This window comes from Haliotis cracherodii, unplaced genomic scaffold, assembly GCF_022045235.1.
Source record: "Haliotis cracherodii isolate W230 unplaced genomic scaffold, xgHalCrac1.p SCAF_10, whole genome shotgun sequence".
NCBI lineage: Eukaryota > Metazoa > Mollusca > Gastropoda > Lepetellida > Haliotidae > Haliotis > Haliotis cracherodii.
In genome coordinates, this window is record NW_027266265.1 from 3046934 (window position 1) to 3061266 (window position 14333).

At 43.6% G+C, this 14333-nt stretch overlaps 1 protein-coding gene across 1 annotated transcript; it reads right to left on the reverse strand.

Annotated features, from left to right (window-relative positions):
• Positions 1-1906: 1906 nt before the first annotated feature.
• LOC139444715 (cadmium metallothionein-like) lies at positions 1907-14131 on the reverse strand. Its single transcript, XM_071225648.1, has 4 exons — positions 14104-14131; positions 10586-11213; positions 2531-2629; positions 1907-2009 (listed from the first exon to the last, which is right to left on the reverse strand). Exons 1-4 carry the CDS (start codon positions 14129-14131, stop codon positions 1907-1909), a joined length of 858 nt encoding a protein of 285 aa, XP_071081749.1.
• Between the last annotated feature and the right edge of the window lie 202 nt (positions 14132-14333).

Consider the following 14333-nt stretch of genomic DNA (forward strand, 5'->3'; position numbering starts at 1 on the left):
GCATGCAGTCCATTAATCAGCATGAGCGAGTTATTAGAATACAATGTTGATATAGTACTAAATCAGTACGTCAATGGTGACACATGTATAGCATATACTTTCTCATCTCATGTCAGTAACACACATGCTTATGGAAGCGGTGGTGTAGCCTAGTGGTTAAAACGATCGCTCGTCACGGCGAAGGGCCGGGTTCGATTCCCCACATGGGTTCAATGTGTGAAACCAATTTCCGGTGATCCCCGCCTTGATAGTGTTGGAATAGTGCAAAAAGCGACGTAAAATCATACATACTCACCCTTACCCCGTGCTTATGCCTCAATGTTACACCTCCACGCACGAGCGACTGCTTGCAACGTCAGTGTTCACACAAAAACTATAGTGAGACAGAGGGACGGGCAAAAGGTTAGAAAGTTGCCGGTCCAGATTTGGTAAATTGAACGGACCAACTCTTTGCAAATGATAATAAAAACTTTTAAACTCGTCAAACTTTTACTAACGAAAAATGATGTCAGGTAGATTACGTTGATTAAATATCTCATAATATGGTCCGATGAATAAATCGTTGAGAACTACATCAGTTTTGTTAACTAAATACACACTGCAGCATACTGTACATGATTTCCAGACAATTAAGACTGTTCTGGTATATGTTAAAGTACATTGTGTGTAGTCACGTGGATTACACTCTGAAAAACAACTGTACAACGTTGAACATATCAGACTATCGTTTGATATCTGAAAGTAATCACAACATACACTAGACGCTCTGCCTTCCAGATAATGTTTGAGAAAATATGTTACATGTGTTATTGCTCTTCTACATATAACGATACAAACTGATTTGATTTTAACGTAGACCACACGAATTATGCGACAATAACAATTTCTTTCATTAATGACACGTTATTATTGTCAATATTTTGTATAGTGGACAAGGCCAATGTCTTAGGTAAATGGTGAAATGTGTTGTAATGTTCTCGAGTCCAGTATCTCTCTTCATTCATTCTTTGAACTGACATACCCTTAAATGCGACATATACCTTTTGCCTTTTTCAGATGAAAAAAAATCATATAAGTGATATATGCCATACATCATGAAATGTTTAAGTTTTTTTTATTACGTTTGGTTAAAAGAAGTGCCATATGTTACATTATATATGCACATAAGCTAAAGAATATATGATTTAATGAGGAGACAAGCCAAAACGCAAATGGTGCACATTTTCTATTTACTTTTATTCATTTACAAGCACCCTACAGTAGGCTCGTATTATTCATATTAAAAACAAATATGCATTTGTTACAAGTGTGTTTCTATTATAACATACACACGATAACGAACTATTATCAAAATACATTAATGAATGATTGTTTCAGAAACTTATACCCTGGAGATTTATTTCAGATGCCACTCGGAGTGATACAAAAAATTAACAATACAATGTTGACCAGTTGACCGACATAAAAGAATGTCTTCACCAGTTCGTTCCTGGCCACAGTAAGGACGTCACCGAACGTTCTCCATCACAGAATATACTCAGTGGAGGGGCCTTCCCCACCTTTGAGAGGCAGAACAAGTCCATCATGCACTAGGAGATGGACCTACGCCAAGGTCCAGAGTACAAGGAGTAGTCCCGAAGATGGAAGAGTTCCATTACCGAGTTGAATTTCTGAAGGTATAAAAATAACTTTATTTCCCGTGTTTGCAATTCACCAACCGATGGTTAATGTGTGTTTTTTAATGTTCTTGCTTTGTTGCAAAAGTGCTCAACTGGTCATTGTGTCAGAGCCAACCACCTGGTACTAATGGACGCATTTGTTTTTCAGGTTATATGGAAGCACTTCTACTCGTCCTCCTCGAACATGTCTGTTGGCGCACTGCATGCTGCAAGGAGCACAATAAATGTTACTCGTCCTCCTCGTACATGTCTGTTGGCGCACTGCATGCTGCAAGGATGACTATAAATGTTACTCGTCCTCCTCGAACATGTCTGTTGGCGCACTGCATGCTGCAAGGATGACTATAAATGTTACTCATCCTCCTCGAACAAGTCTGTTGGTGCACTGCATGCTGCAAGGATGACTATAAATGTTACTCATCCTCCTCGAACAAGTCTGTTGGTGCACTGCATGCTGCAAGGCTGACTATAAATCTTACTCGTACTCCTCGAACAAGTCTGTTGGTGCACTGCATGCTGCAAGGCTGACTATAAATCTTACTCGTACTCCTCGAACAAGTCTGTTGGCGCACTGCATGCTGCAAGGCTGACTATAAATGTTACTCATCCTCCTCGAACAAGACTGTTGGCGCACTGCATGCTGCAAGGCTGACTATAAATGTTACTCATCCTCCTCGAACAAGACTGTTGGCACTCTGCATGCTGCAAGGAGCACAATAAATGTTACTCGTCCTCCTCGAACATGTCTGTTGGCGCACTGCATGCTGCAAGGATGACTATAAATGTTACTCGTCCTCCTCGAACAAGTCTGTTGGCGCACTGCATGCTGCAAGGCTGACTATAAATGTTACTCATCCTCCTCGAACAAGACTGTTGGCACTCTGCATGCTGCAAGGAGCACAATAAATGTTACTCGTCCTCCTCGAACAAGTCTGTTGGCGCACTGCATTCTGCAAGGAGCACAATAAATGCGGTGAATGGGTATATGGATCCTCGTGACAACTTTTACCCATGCTCTGAATTCATAGACAAGGTCACCACCGTCTACATCTTAAATGGGGGACTACATCACTTCAAATGGAACAATAGTCCTTACATCTATCCCTGCGCCAAGCTAGTGATGTTGGCAATCAGTTTATGGATTTCGATTTAAAAGCGCTGGTTAATCTGTGTGTACCTCCGAGCTCGGAGGTTCATACAGTTTAACCAGCGCTTCTAAATCGGGCACACTTCAATGAACCCATCCAAACTGACTTTCAATTCTTATGTACAACATGAAACGTCTGCAGGGGTTCATGGGTACAAAGGGCGACACAGACCTAATCGAATCCATCCCACCAATAGAATTTTCTGACATTTTATGAACATTTTTTATCAATCCCAGGAAGGAAGATGGTAGCAACTACGAACCATCTACAGTTCTCGGAATGTTGTCAAGTTTTGACAGACCTCTTAAGTCAAAGCACTACCCTTTCATTGCTGATTCATGATCGCGAATTCGACAAGATGAACACTGTCATCAAAACAAATCAAAAACTTCTAAAGAGTGAAGGTATGGGTAGTTATAACCGTTATAGCCGTTCTGAATCTCTTACTGACGAAACATTACCAAACTCTATGAAACCAACCAACTTGGTCGTCATGATCTTGAATCAATTTTGAACTCCATGTGGTGGAACAACACCACTCATTCTTGGATCCGTAGTGTCAAACTCCACACTGACATGAAATGGGGCATCTTCCAGAGGCAAGTGAGTTAACTGACTATAAAAGTCCAGTTTCCACCCTTGCCGAACCAGGCTGGTATTATGGAGTTACATTTTGGCTGGACTAACGAGTCAATGCATAGTCCAATCAAAATCGGACGAAATCAACGAAATCGAAATCCGGTTCGTAAACTGTCGTCCAGATTTCAGTCGATTGCAGGATTTGCAAAGCATGTGCATCGCCAAATCGTTGTTAACAGATATTTTTCAAACCTTTTTATGTTTTTAATCAAGGTGGTCGTGTGATTTGATGCACTTCGCGATGTAAGACCCGTTTTATCACAATATAAATTTTGATTATCGATCAGATCGTCTTGACAGGGCGCGGTCATTTTGATTGAAACAAATGCAAGTGATGGAATCTGATTGGTCCTTTGGAGAGGCTTAGAAGGGTAATAACCACTGGTGGCGCTACGGTCGAGCACAGGAATTCCAGCATAGTTCGGCAAGGGTGGAAACTGGACTTTTAAAGTCAGTTAACTCCCTTGCCTCGGGAAGATGGAAATGGGGCGATGTTGCACTTAAAACTGACACCGAGGGTAGGGAATTTCTTGAGGCAGAGAGGCAGTCTAAAATATGTCAAGGGGATAATCCTTTCCCTTTCCGAAACATCCACCCCAAAGCATGGTCGACAAATGATGAACGTTGCCCGATATCAATCTACAAGCTGTAATCAAATTTGCGTCTTGTAAGGTACACCAGTCCACACACCTTTCTATATTGACACCAAAACCAAGGAACCATCCAGCATATTCCCCTGGTTTAAACGGCAGCCAGTTGGTATAAATAAACTTGGTTCTATCATGAGACGAATGTCCCAAAATGCTGGTTTCCAAAACTGGAAACTCACTAACCATTCAGCAAAAACTGTCCGATGAAAATATTCTCCGACGCATATTATGCAATTTTCCGGCCATCGTAACATCCAGAATGTCAACAACTACAGTTATGTTTCATCCTCACAACACAGAAACATCAGTAACATCCTTGGGGGCGGGGGCGGGAACACAAGCAGGCTGTGGCGACAAAGAGTAGTCCCCTTTTCGACAGCGAACGTCACCTCCGCAATGTCACATTCAAGTACACGGGTTACACTCAATGACATCTCTCCTCAATATTTTCGGCTCCAGTCTATGGGGGCACATTTAACATTAACCTTTACAAACGTGCAGATCCCCCATGTGCAAAGAAATCCAAACAATCCTGCGATGACAACGACTGTATTCAAATTGAATGTGCGGCACCAGCACATGTCACAACGATGCTATAACGTCATACTTTTAAATTTGTTTCACTTGCGAGACGTACAGTAAACTACGGTTATAACGAACTCAAAGGGACTACTAATTTAAGTTCGTTATAACCGTAATTCGTTATAAGCATATATACAGTATAACTACAGCAAAGAGTCGGGACTAAAAGTTAGTTCGTTAAATCCGTTAGTTCGTTATAGGCGTGTTCGTTATAACCGTAGTTTGCTGTCTATTCATCTACATCTGCGTTGCAGCTTCATGGTTTCAGAATGTTTAAGAAATATTCTTTGGTGTTATCTAGTTTGAATCATCGTTATGGCCGTTTTTATTCACAGATGTGACTGAAACTAGTTTGACGAAATATGCATCGATTCGATTCTAAATTGGTGCTATTTTAAGGTGGGTAAGAAACAGAGTACTACACTCGTGTCTGTCAGATAGTAATTTCTATGTATCGGTGCTCCTGCACAGAGAGATACACAGACACACGGAGACACAGCCAGGCAGGCACAAACACAGACAAACAGACACACTCTCAGACACACCACACACAGATATACATAGACACACAACATACACACGCACATCACACACAACACACACTATACAGACATACACACAAACACGCACACATACACACAGCTATTTGATGTATTTATGCAGTTTCATATAGTGGGTAGTCATTATATTTTGTTGATTCATATTTAATTTAATCTAATCTAATTACATTTAATTTTGTTTATTTATGTTTTGGATCATACATAATACGTGAGTGAGTGTTGTTTCATGTTGCAGTCAGCAATATTGCAGCTATATCAATGGCGGCGTTGACCAGACAAACCAAGGATTGCTGTGGACATCGTCTCATGCCGTTGCGGTACGATGTCACACAATCAAACAAGTCCCTGAGCTTGACAACCCTTAGCAAAACCATACACAAAGTATAACACATACACTTTCAATTTTGCAATGCAGTGTGCTTCATGAATTAAAATTGCTTTCAGTGTCGTTTCTCATGTCAGGTTGTGAATGACATCACGCTGTGTTCCAAGAACTGTTTCCCGACATATACTATCCTGACCCTACTATATCATCAGTAGTAGGGTCAAGTTGACCCTTCGAAAAAAAAAATTTCAATCCAATAGATGAACACTTCTCTTTTTGTTTTGTCATTCGTACCACCAAGGGTGAAATAGGTTTCTTAAATACGCAATGTGCCATTTCAAAAGTACGAGCTTTGGTCTTTTTCCCTGAGAAAACTTTCAGTCACTTGTCTTTGATGATTCCTGAAGTGATTAATATGTAACTGTTGCCTTCCAAACGATGCAGCTTTGTCAATAGTATATAACCATCCACACCAAAAGTTATAGTGAAATCAGGATGGTGCAGCAACCCTAACAGAAAGCTGTAGGGTATCCCCCCTCGTCAGACTCACTCACACACACACACACACACGCACGCACGCACGCACGCACGCACGCACGCACGCACGCACTCACACACACATACACATGACGGCACTGCCAGTGTTAGGCTGTCATCTGAAAAGGATTCTCTGATATTTCCCGTCCCCTCCTCAAATCGACATGACATGACTGTGGAATAGAGATGGCTAGGTCACAGACCTATATAACAAATCTGTGGCTAGGCTTGCTTTTATATGAATCTAGGGTTTCCTTTCATAACATACGGATATTCCACAGTCATGGTGCAAAGTGTTATTTTATGTGCGCATCAGCAGAAACCATTATATCAGATTGTAGTCTATTATATGGTCTCTGGCATCAGGAAAGGCGACTTTTCATCAAGTCATTAGTGAGTATATTTCAGTATCTGTTTGACTTCTATTCATCACTACCGCGACGGTTACTTCTACTACCACACACTCACACCACACATCCTAAGACCCTAAACGAAGCACTCACACCGCACATTCCAAGACCCAAACACTCACACCACCCAATTTCACCTCACCTCACCCAAGACCCAAACACTCACACCACACACCCCAAGACCCCAAAACTCATAACACACATCCCAAGACCCAAACACTCACACCACACACCCCAAGACCCAATAACCCATAACACACATCCCAAGACCCAAACACTCACACCACACACCCCAAGACCCCAAAACTCACACCACACACCCCAAGACCCAAAAACTCACACCACACACCCCAAGACCCAAAAACTCACACCACACACCCCAAGACCCAAACACTCACACCACACACCCCAAGACCCAAAAACTCACATCACACACCCCAAGACCCAAAAACTCACACCGCACACCCCAAGACCCAAAAACTCACACCACACACCCCAAGACCCAAAAACTCACACCACACACCCCAAGACCCAAACACTCAACACCACACACCCCAAGACCCCAAAACTCACACCACACACCCCAAGACAAAAAAAACAAAAAACCCCAAGACCCAAACACTCACACCACACACCCCAAGACCCAAAAACTCACACCACACACCCCAAGACCCAAAAACTCACACCACACACCCCAAGACCCAAAAACTCACATCACACACCCCAAGACCCAAACACTCATACCACACACCCCAAGACCCAAAAACTCACACCACACACCCCAAGACCCAAAAACTCACACCACACACCCCAAGACCCAAAAGCTCACACCACACACCCCAAGACCCAAACACTCACACCACACACCCCAAGACCCCAAAACTCACACCACACACCCCAAGACCCAAAAACTCACACCACACACCCAAAGACCCAAACACTCACACCACACACCCCAAGACCAAAAAACTCACACCACACACCCAAAGACCCAAACACTCACACCACACACCCCAAGACCCAAAAACTCACACCACACACCCAAAGACCCAAACACTCACACCACACACCCCAAGACCCAAACACTCACACCACACACCCCAAGACCCCAAAACTCACACCACACACCCCAAGACCCAAAAACTCACACCACACACCCAAAGACCCAAACACTCACACCACACACCCCAAGACCCAAAAACTCACACCACACACCCCAAGACCCAAAAACTCACACCACACACCCCAAGACCCAAAAACTCACACCACACACCCCAAGACCCAAAAACTCACACCACACACCCCAAGACCCAAAAACTCACACCACACACCCCAAGACCCAAACACTCACACCACACACCCCAAGACCCAAAAACTCACATCACACACCCCAAGACCCAAAAACTCACACCGCACACCCCAAGACCCAAAAACTCACACCACACACCCCAAGACCCAAAAACTCACACCACACACCCCAAGACCCAAACACTCAACACCACACACCCCAAGACCCCAAAACTCACACCACACACCCCAAGACAAAAAAAACAAAAAACCCCAAGACCCAAACACTCACACCACACACCCCAAGACCCAAAAACTCACACCACACACCCCAAGACCCAAAAACTCACACCACACACCCCAAGACCCAAAAACTCAAACCACACACCCCAAGACCCAAACACTCACACCACACACCCCAAGACCCAAAAACTCACACCACACACCCCAAGACCCAAAAACTCACACCACACACCCCAAGACCCAAAAGCTCACACCACACACCCCAAGACCCAAACACTCACACCACACACCCCAAGACCCCAAAACTCACACCACACACCCCAAGACCCAAAAACTCACACCACACACCCAAAGACCCAAACACTCACACCACACACCCCAAGACCCAAAAACTCACACCACACACCCAAAGACCCAAACACTCACACCACACACCCCAAGACCCAAAAACTCACACCACACACCCAAAGACCCAAACACTCACACCACACACCCCAAGACCCAAACACTCACACCACACACCCCAAGACCCCAAAACTCACACCACACACCCCAAGACCCAAAAACTCACACCACACACCCAAAGACCCAAACACTCACACCACACACCCCAAGACCCAAAAACTCACACCACACACCCCAAGACCCAAAAACTCACACCACACACCCCAAGACCCAAACACTCACACCACACACCCCAAGACCCAAAAACTCACACCACACACTCCAAGACCCAAAAACTCACACCACACACCCCAAGACCCAAAAACTCACACCACACACCCCAAGACCCAAAAACTCACACCACACACCCCAAGTCCCAAACACTCACACCACACACCCCAAGACCCAAAAACTCACACCACACACCCCAAGTCCCAAACACTCACACCACACACCCCAAGACCCCAAAACTCACACCACACACCCCAAGACCCAAAAACTCACACCACACACCCCAAGACCCAAACACTCACACCACACACCCCAAGACCCAAAAACTCACACCACACACCCCAAGACCCAAAAACTCACACCACACACCCCAAGACCCCAAAACTCACATCACACACCCCAAGACCCAAAAACTCACACCACACACCCAAAGACCCAAACACTCACACCACACACCCCAAGACCCCAAAACTCACGCCACACACCCCAAGACCCAAAAACTCACACCACACACCCCAAGACCCAAACACTCACACCACACACCCCAAGACCCAAAAACTCACACCACACACCCCAAGACCCAAACACTCACACCACACACCCCAAGACCAAAAAACTCACACCACACACCCCAAGACCCCAAAACTCACACCACACACCCCAAGACCCAAACACTCACACCACACACCCCAAGACCCAAAAACTCACACCACACACCCCAAGTCCCAAACACTCACACCACACACCCCAAGACCCAAAAACTCACACCACACACCCCAAGACCCAAACACTCACACCACACACCCCAAGACCCAAAAACTCACACCACACACCCAAAGACCCAAACACTCACACCACACACCCCAAGACCCAAACACTCACACCACACACCCCAAGACCCAAAAACTCACACCACACACCCCAAGACCCAAACACTCACACCACACACCCCAAGACCCAAAAACTCACACTACACATCCCAAGACCCAAAAACTCACACCACACATCCCTCACCGTGCGTGTCAAACATGTGGCTCTATATTAAGGATCGAATATAGTCTTTAGGGGGTCTAAAATATTATTTTGTATTATTTTAAAAACTAAACTTCTTAAATAATGGCAGCTAGAGTTTCCAGACGTTTGTTTGTGATGGTCGTTCTGTGAATTGTTGCCTCTTATCAGGCTGATCAATCCTGTGTTATGCAGCTCAGGGTCTTCACTATATTCTGGAGGAAGAGATTATTTACGATCAAGGTTACAACATTCAAGTCCTCAGTAAAGTTTTCAAAAGGTTTTATGGTAGACATGTGGAGGACATTTCCAAATTTGATGCATCAGTGACAAAAATTATGTCCGATGCAATTCCCTGTTTTGACCTGTTCCATATGCTCCCATGTTTTTTTCAGGTGAACAATTGACTTGCCTTTGCATGTGTTTGTGACGGGTGCCACTGATGGGGCAGGATGCGCTGACCTTTTTGTGAACACCTGGTATCATTACTACTTGATAGTGATTCAAAAACACATGCTCATGATAAAGTCGATATCGTACAATCGACTCTGCTGTATGCACAGATTCCTATTAGATATGGAAAGTGTCGCCTTATTTAAAGAGCGGCGTCATACAGCTTCACAATTGCCATGTCGGCGCCAGACAGGGAACAAACAGAACACGACCAACTGTTTACATAGTATTCACATTTTGTCATCTGTTTTAATGTAGACACCAATCTACTCACAACCGATTGATTGCGATGTGACTCTACGAATTTATATTTCAAACACGTACTCTCACAGACATTCGAACACGTGCACTGACGGCACTTCGCACATGGATCCGAACACACGCACTGCAGGCACTTCTCACAGGGATCCGAAAACGTGCACTGCAGGCACTTCTCACAGGGATCCGAAAACGTGCACTGCGGGCACTTCGCACAGAGATCCGAACACATGCACTGCAGGCACTTCGCATAGGGATCCGAACACATGCACTGCAGGCACTTCGCATAGGGATCCGAACACATGCACTGCAGGCACTTCTCACAGGGATCCGAACACATGCACTGCAGGCACTTCTCACAGGGATCCGAACACATGCACTGCAGGCACTTCTCACAGATATCCGAACACGTGCACTGCAGGCACTTCTCACAGGGATCCGAACACATGCACTGCAGGCACTTCTCATAGGGATCCGAACACATGCACTGCAGGCACTTCTCACAGATATCCGAACACATGCACTGCAGGTACTTCTCACAGGGATCCGAACACATGCACTGCAGGCACTTCGCACAGAGATCCGAACACATGCACTGCAGGCACTTCGCATAGGGATCCGAACACATGCACTGCAGGCACTTCTCACAGGGATCCGAACACATGCACTGCAGGCACTTCTCACAGATATCCGAACACGTGCACTGCAGGCACTTCTCACAGAGATCCGAACACGTGCACTGCAGGCACTTTTCACCTGAAATGTTTCGTAACAGGTAACTTCAGAAGCAGTTGACTTTAGCTGAAAGTAGCCGATGACATTAGTTGTGGGTCAAAATAACAAACTTCCTGTCGTATGCGATGCTTTGATGCCGTTTGTTGAATTATTTGAAATTGTGTAACGCCGCTCTAGGCAATATGACGGCTGTCTGTTATAAATCATGATATCATGAACATCAATCCTTGACGTGACGTAGGACCCGTGAAGATCCGGGGTGGAATAGGCCTTCAGCAAACCATGCTTGCAATAAAGGGCGACTATGCTTGTCAAGAGGCGACGGGACCAGGTCGTCAGGCTTGCTGACTTGGTTGATGCATGTCATCGTATCCCAATTGCGTGGATCGATGCTCATGATGTCGATCACTGGATTGTCTGGTCCAGATTCGATTATATACAGACCGCCGTCATATAGCTGGAATACTGCTGAGTGCGTCAAACAAACAAACAAACAAACAAACAAACGATGACGTGCAATCAACCAAATCACTCAGCCTGACCACCCGAGCCATGGAGTGCCGTCCTACGACCTGTATTGGTTGCTGGGGACCAGTAAAAACTTAACTTAAATTGTGTATTGTATGGCTCAAAGGCAGAAAATGAAACAACTACGTCACTAATTGGACAACCTCGTTTTGATCTTCATCGAGGTAAATGGTTATTTGGCCGAGTTGAAAATGTATGTTTTTGTAGTTCGTTCTATTTGTCCGATTAGTCCATCACGTGCTGCACCTAAACATCACTCATCTCTATAAATAGACAAACTAATTTATGATTCATTGGTGATGTATTATTTCCGTGCATAATTCTAAACATGACGTATGGTATTTCCCCACTGCTCCTGGGCATGGTCCATTGTCAGGCAATAACAATTATAGTTGCACATTAACAGAACAAACAGCCTGCCTAATTATGAAGTACCTCATTGTGCAACTGATAGACGAGGAATGTCGGGGGTTCTTATTGGTCTACTGGAAATGTTAAATTTTGAAGTTATTACAAAAGAGCTTACATTATAGTTATGAAAATTATCGGGCATTTTCAAATGACTTACATTTGTTCCTAGTTGTTCTTTCTGGTTCCTATGACAAGATCAAGAATTGAGTTATTGCAATCTAACGATGAGCAAGTCCGGAACAGAATTATTAACCTTTTGTTTGTACTGTTATATGGCGGTGTATTTTATTGTTGAACAATGATTGTAACTGACATTGTTTCTTTTGCGATTCGAAGCTCATTGCATTGTATTTGGGCAGTGATTGGTTGTCAGGAGTGTAGTACTGTTTAGTGTAGGCAGTTTTGAGGCAGTTACTATATTTAGATGCTAGTGTAATGTGTAAACTGTGATAGTCTTCTAAGGAAACATGTAGTTTATTCTGTGTTGTGATGGAACTGTGTGGAAATTTCCAGTAGCTAGTTAGACTTATATAAGGGAACAAGGGTGTGTCTCTCGTATCCCTCACATTATTCATTACATCAAGACCAGCTTTCGTGTGAGGATCACTCATCACCCCGTATTCGATACCAAGGTCATCTCAAAAGCTTTACCACAGTCGTCGCTTGGTGAATGTACTATCATCACGGACTTTTGCTATCACAACTGTATTTTTGTATTTGATACTGACCACTGTCATCATATTTTTTACTGCCATTGAATATAGTACTACCACTCTATTGTTTACGTCCATTGTAATTGCTGATCAGTAATTTGTATTGATTTGTAAACCCAGTGAAATTGTATTACATTTGTTGAGTGTATACAATTTGTTGGTTGTTTCTTGGTTTCACACAAAATTCCTTTACGTACAAAATTCTGGATTAAAATGTTGTTTCAGTTTGGGAATTGACACGTAACAATACCGTGTATAGCCACATTTCCTGAGAAAATCAGCCAAGGTTAGGGACGTGTTCATATCTAGATATTGGGGAGAAAGTTATCCGAAAACTTCTACAATTAGCTACTGTGACACATTTTGTTATAACTCTGCATTAAGTGTCCGAAAGTCCAAATTGAAAAGTATCAAATCCTTTTTCATTCATGTGTAAATATATTTCATAACGACTCTCCAATGTTTTTCAAACGTTTAAAACAATATAGATCTCGGGGGCTCAAAGGGGACTTCATCATAGATTCATATGTTGGTATTTTCTTGGCTGGAATTATCTTTTACTATACGTTCAATGAAGCGTTATTGACTATTCGTCTTGTGTGACGTGTTCGTCTCATCTTGATATATCACAACCGGGTGACAGGTGGTACGGTGATCTAAGACATGCTCCGCTTACCGTGGGTTCGAATCCCATATTGACTCGGATCGGTTTGTCATCACCACACCCGTGCATGTCTATGATATGCTCCGTATCATTATCTGTATTCATTTCCAGAGCATAGCTTACTCCAAAACTTAAGGAATATAGATTGATATCCGACATAGCGTGAGTGAGTATGGTTTTACGCCGCTATTAGCAATATTCAAGCAATAGGACGGCGGGGACACCAGAAATGAGATTCACACATTGTACCCATGTTGGGAATCGAACCCGGGTCTTCCGCGTGACGAGCGAACACTTTAACCAATAGGTTACTCGACTGCCCAAAATACGACATGGAACTGTTGAACAGCTTCCTGAACTATTAGTCATGACGTCACGCCCGTCACACACTACAAAGTAAAACTTCAAAATGTTATTCGTGAACATTCGTATTGTTATAAATTCTGAAAAATATCAATCAGCTATACAAGAACAACCAATAATTGACATCAAATGCTTGGAATAAAAATCACTTTATTTCTCAAAACCACCAACGGTGGTCCATGAGCACGACATCCGAGTTGGAATACTGGAATACTGCCAAGACCTAACCTACTCTCAACCGTAACTTCTTTGATAGGCATTTAGAAGTTGGAGTATTAAGTAAGAATAAGAATTATGAATGAACAACTTCTTTATTACAATTAAGAGCGACGTTTCGGTGTGGGTTTTAACTTGCTTGATAACGGTGTTAGAACCTACATCGAAACGTCGCTCTTATAATTGTAATAAAGAAGTTGTTCATCCGTAAATCGTATCCTTACTCTCAACCGACTGGTCGTAATA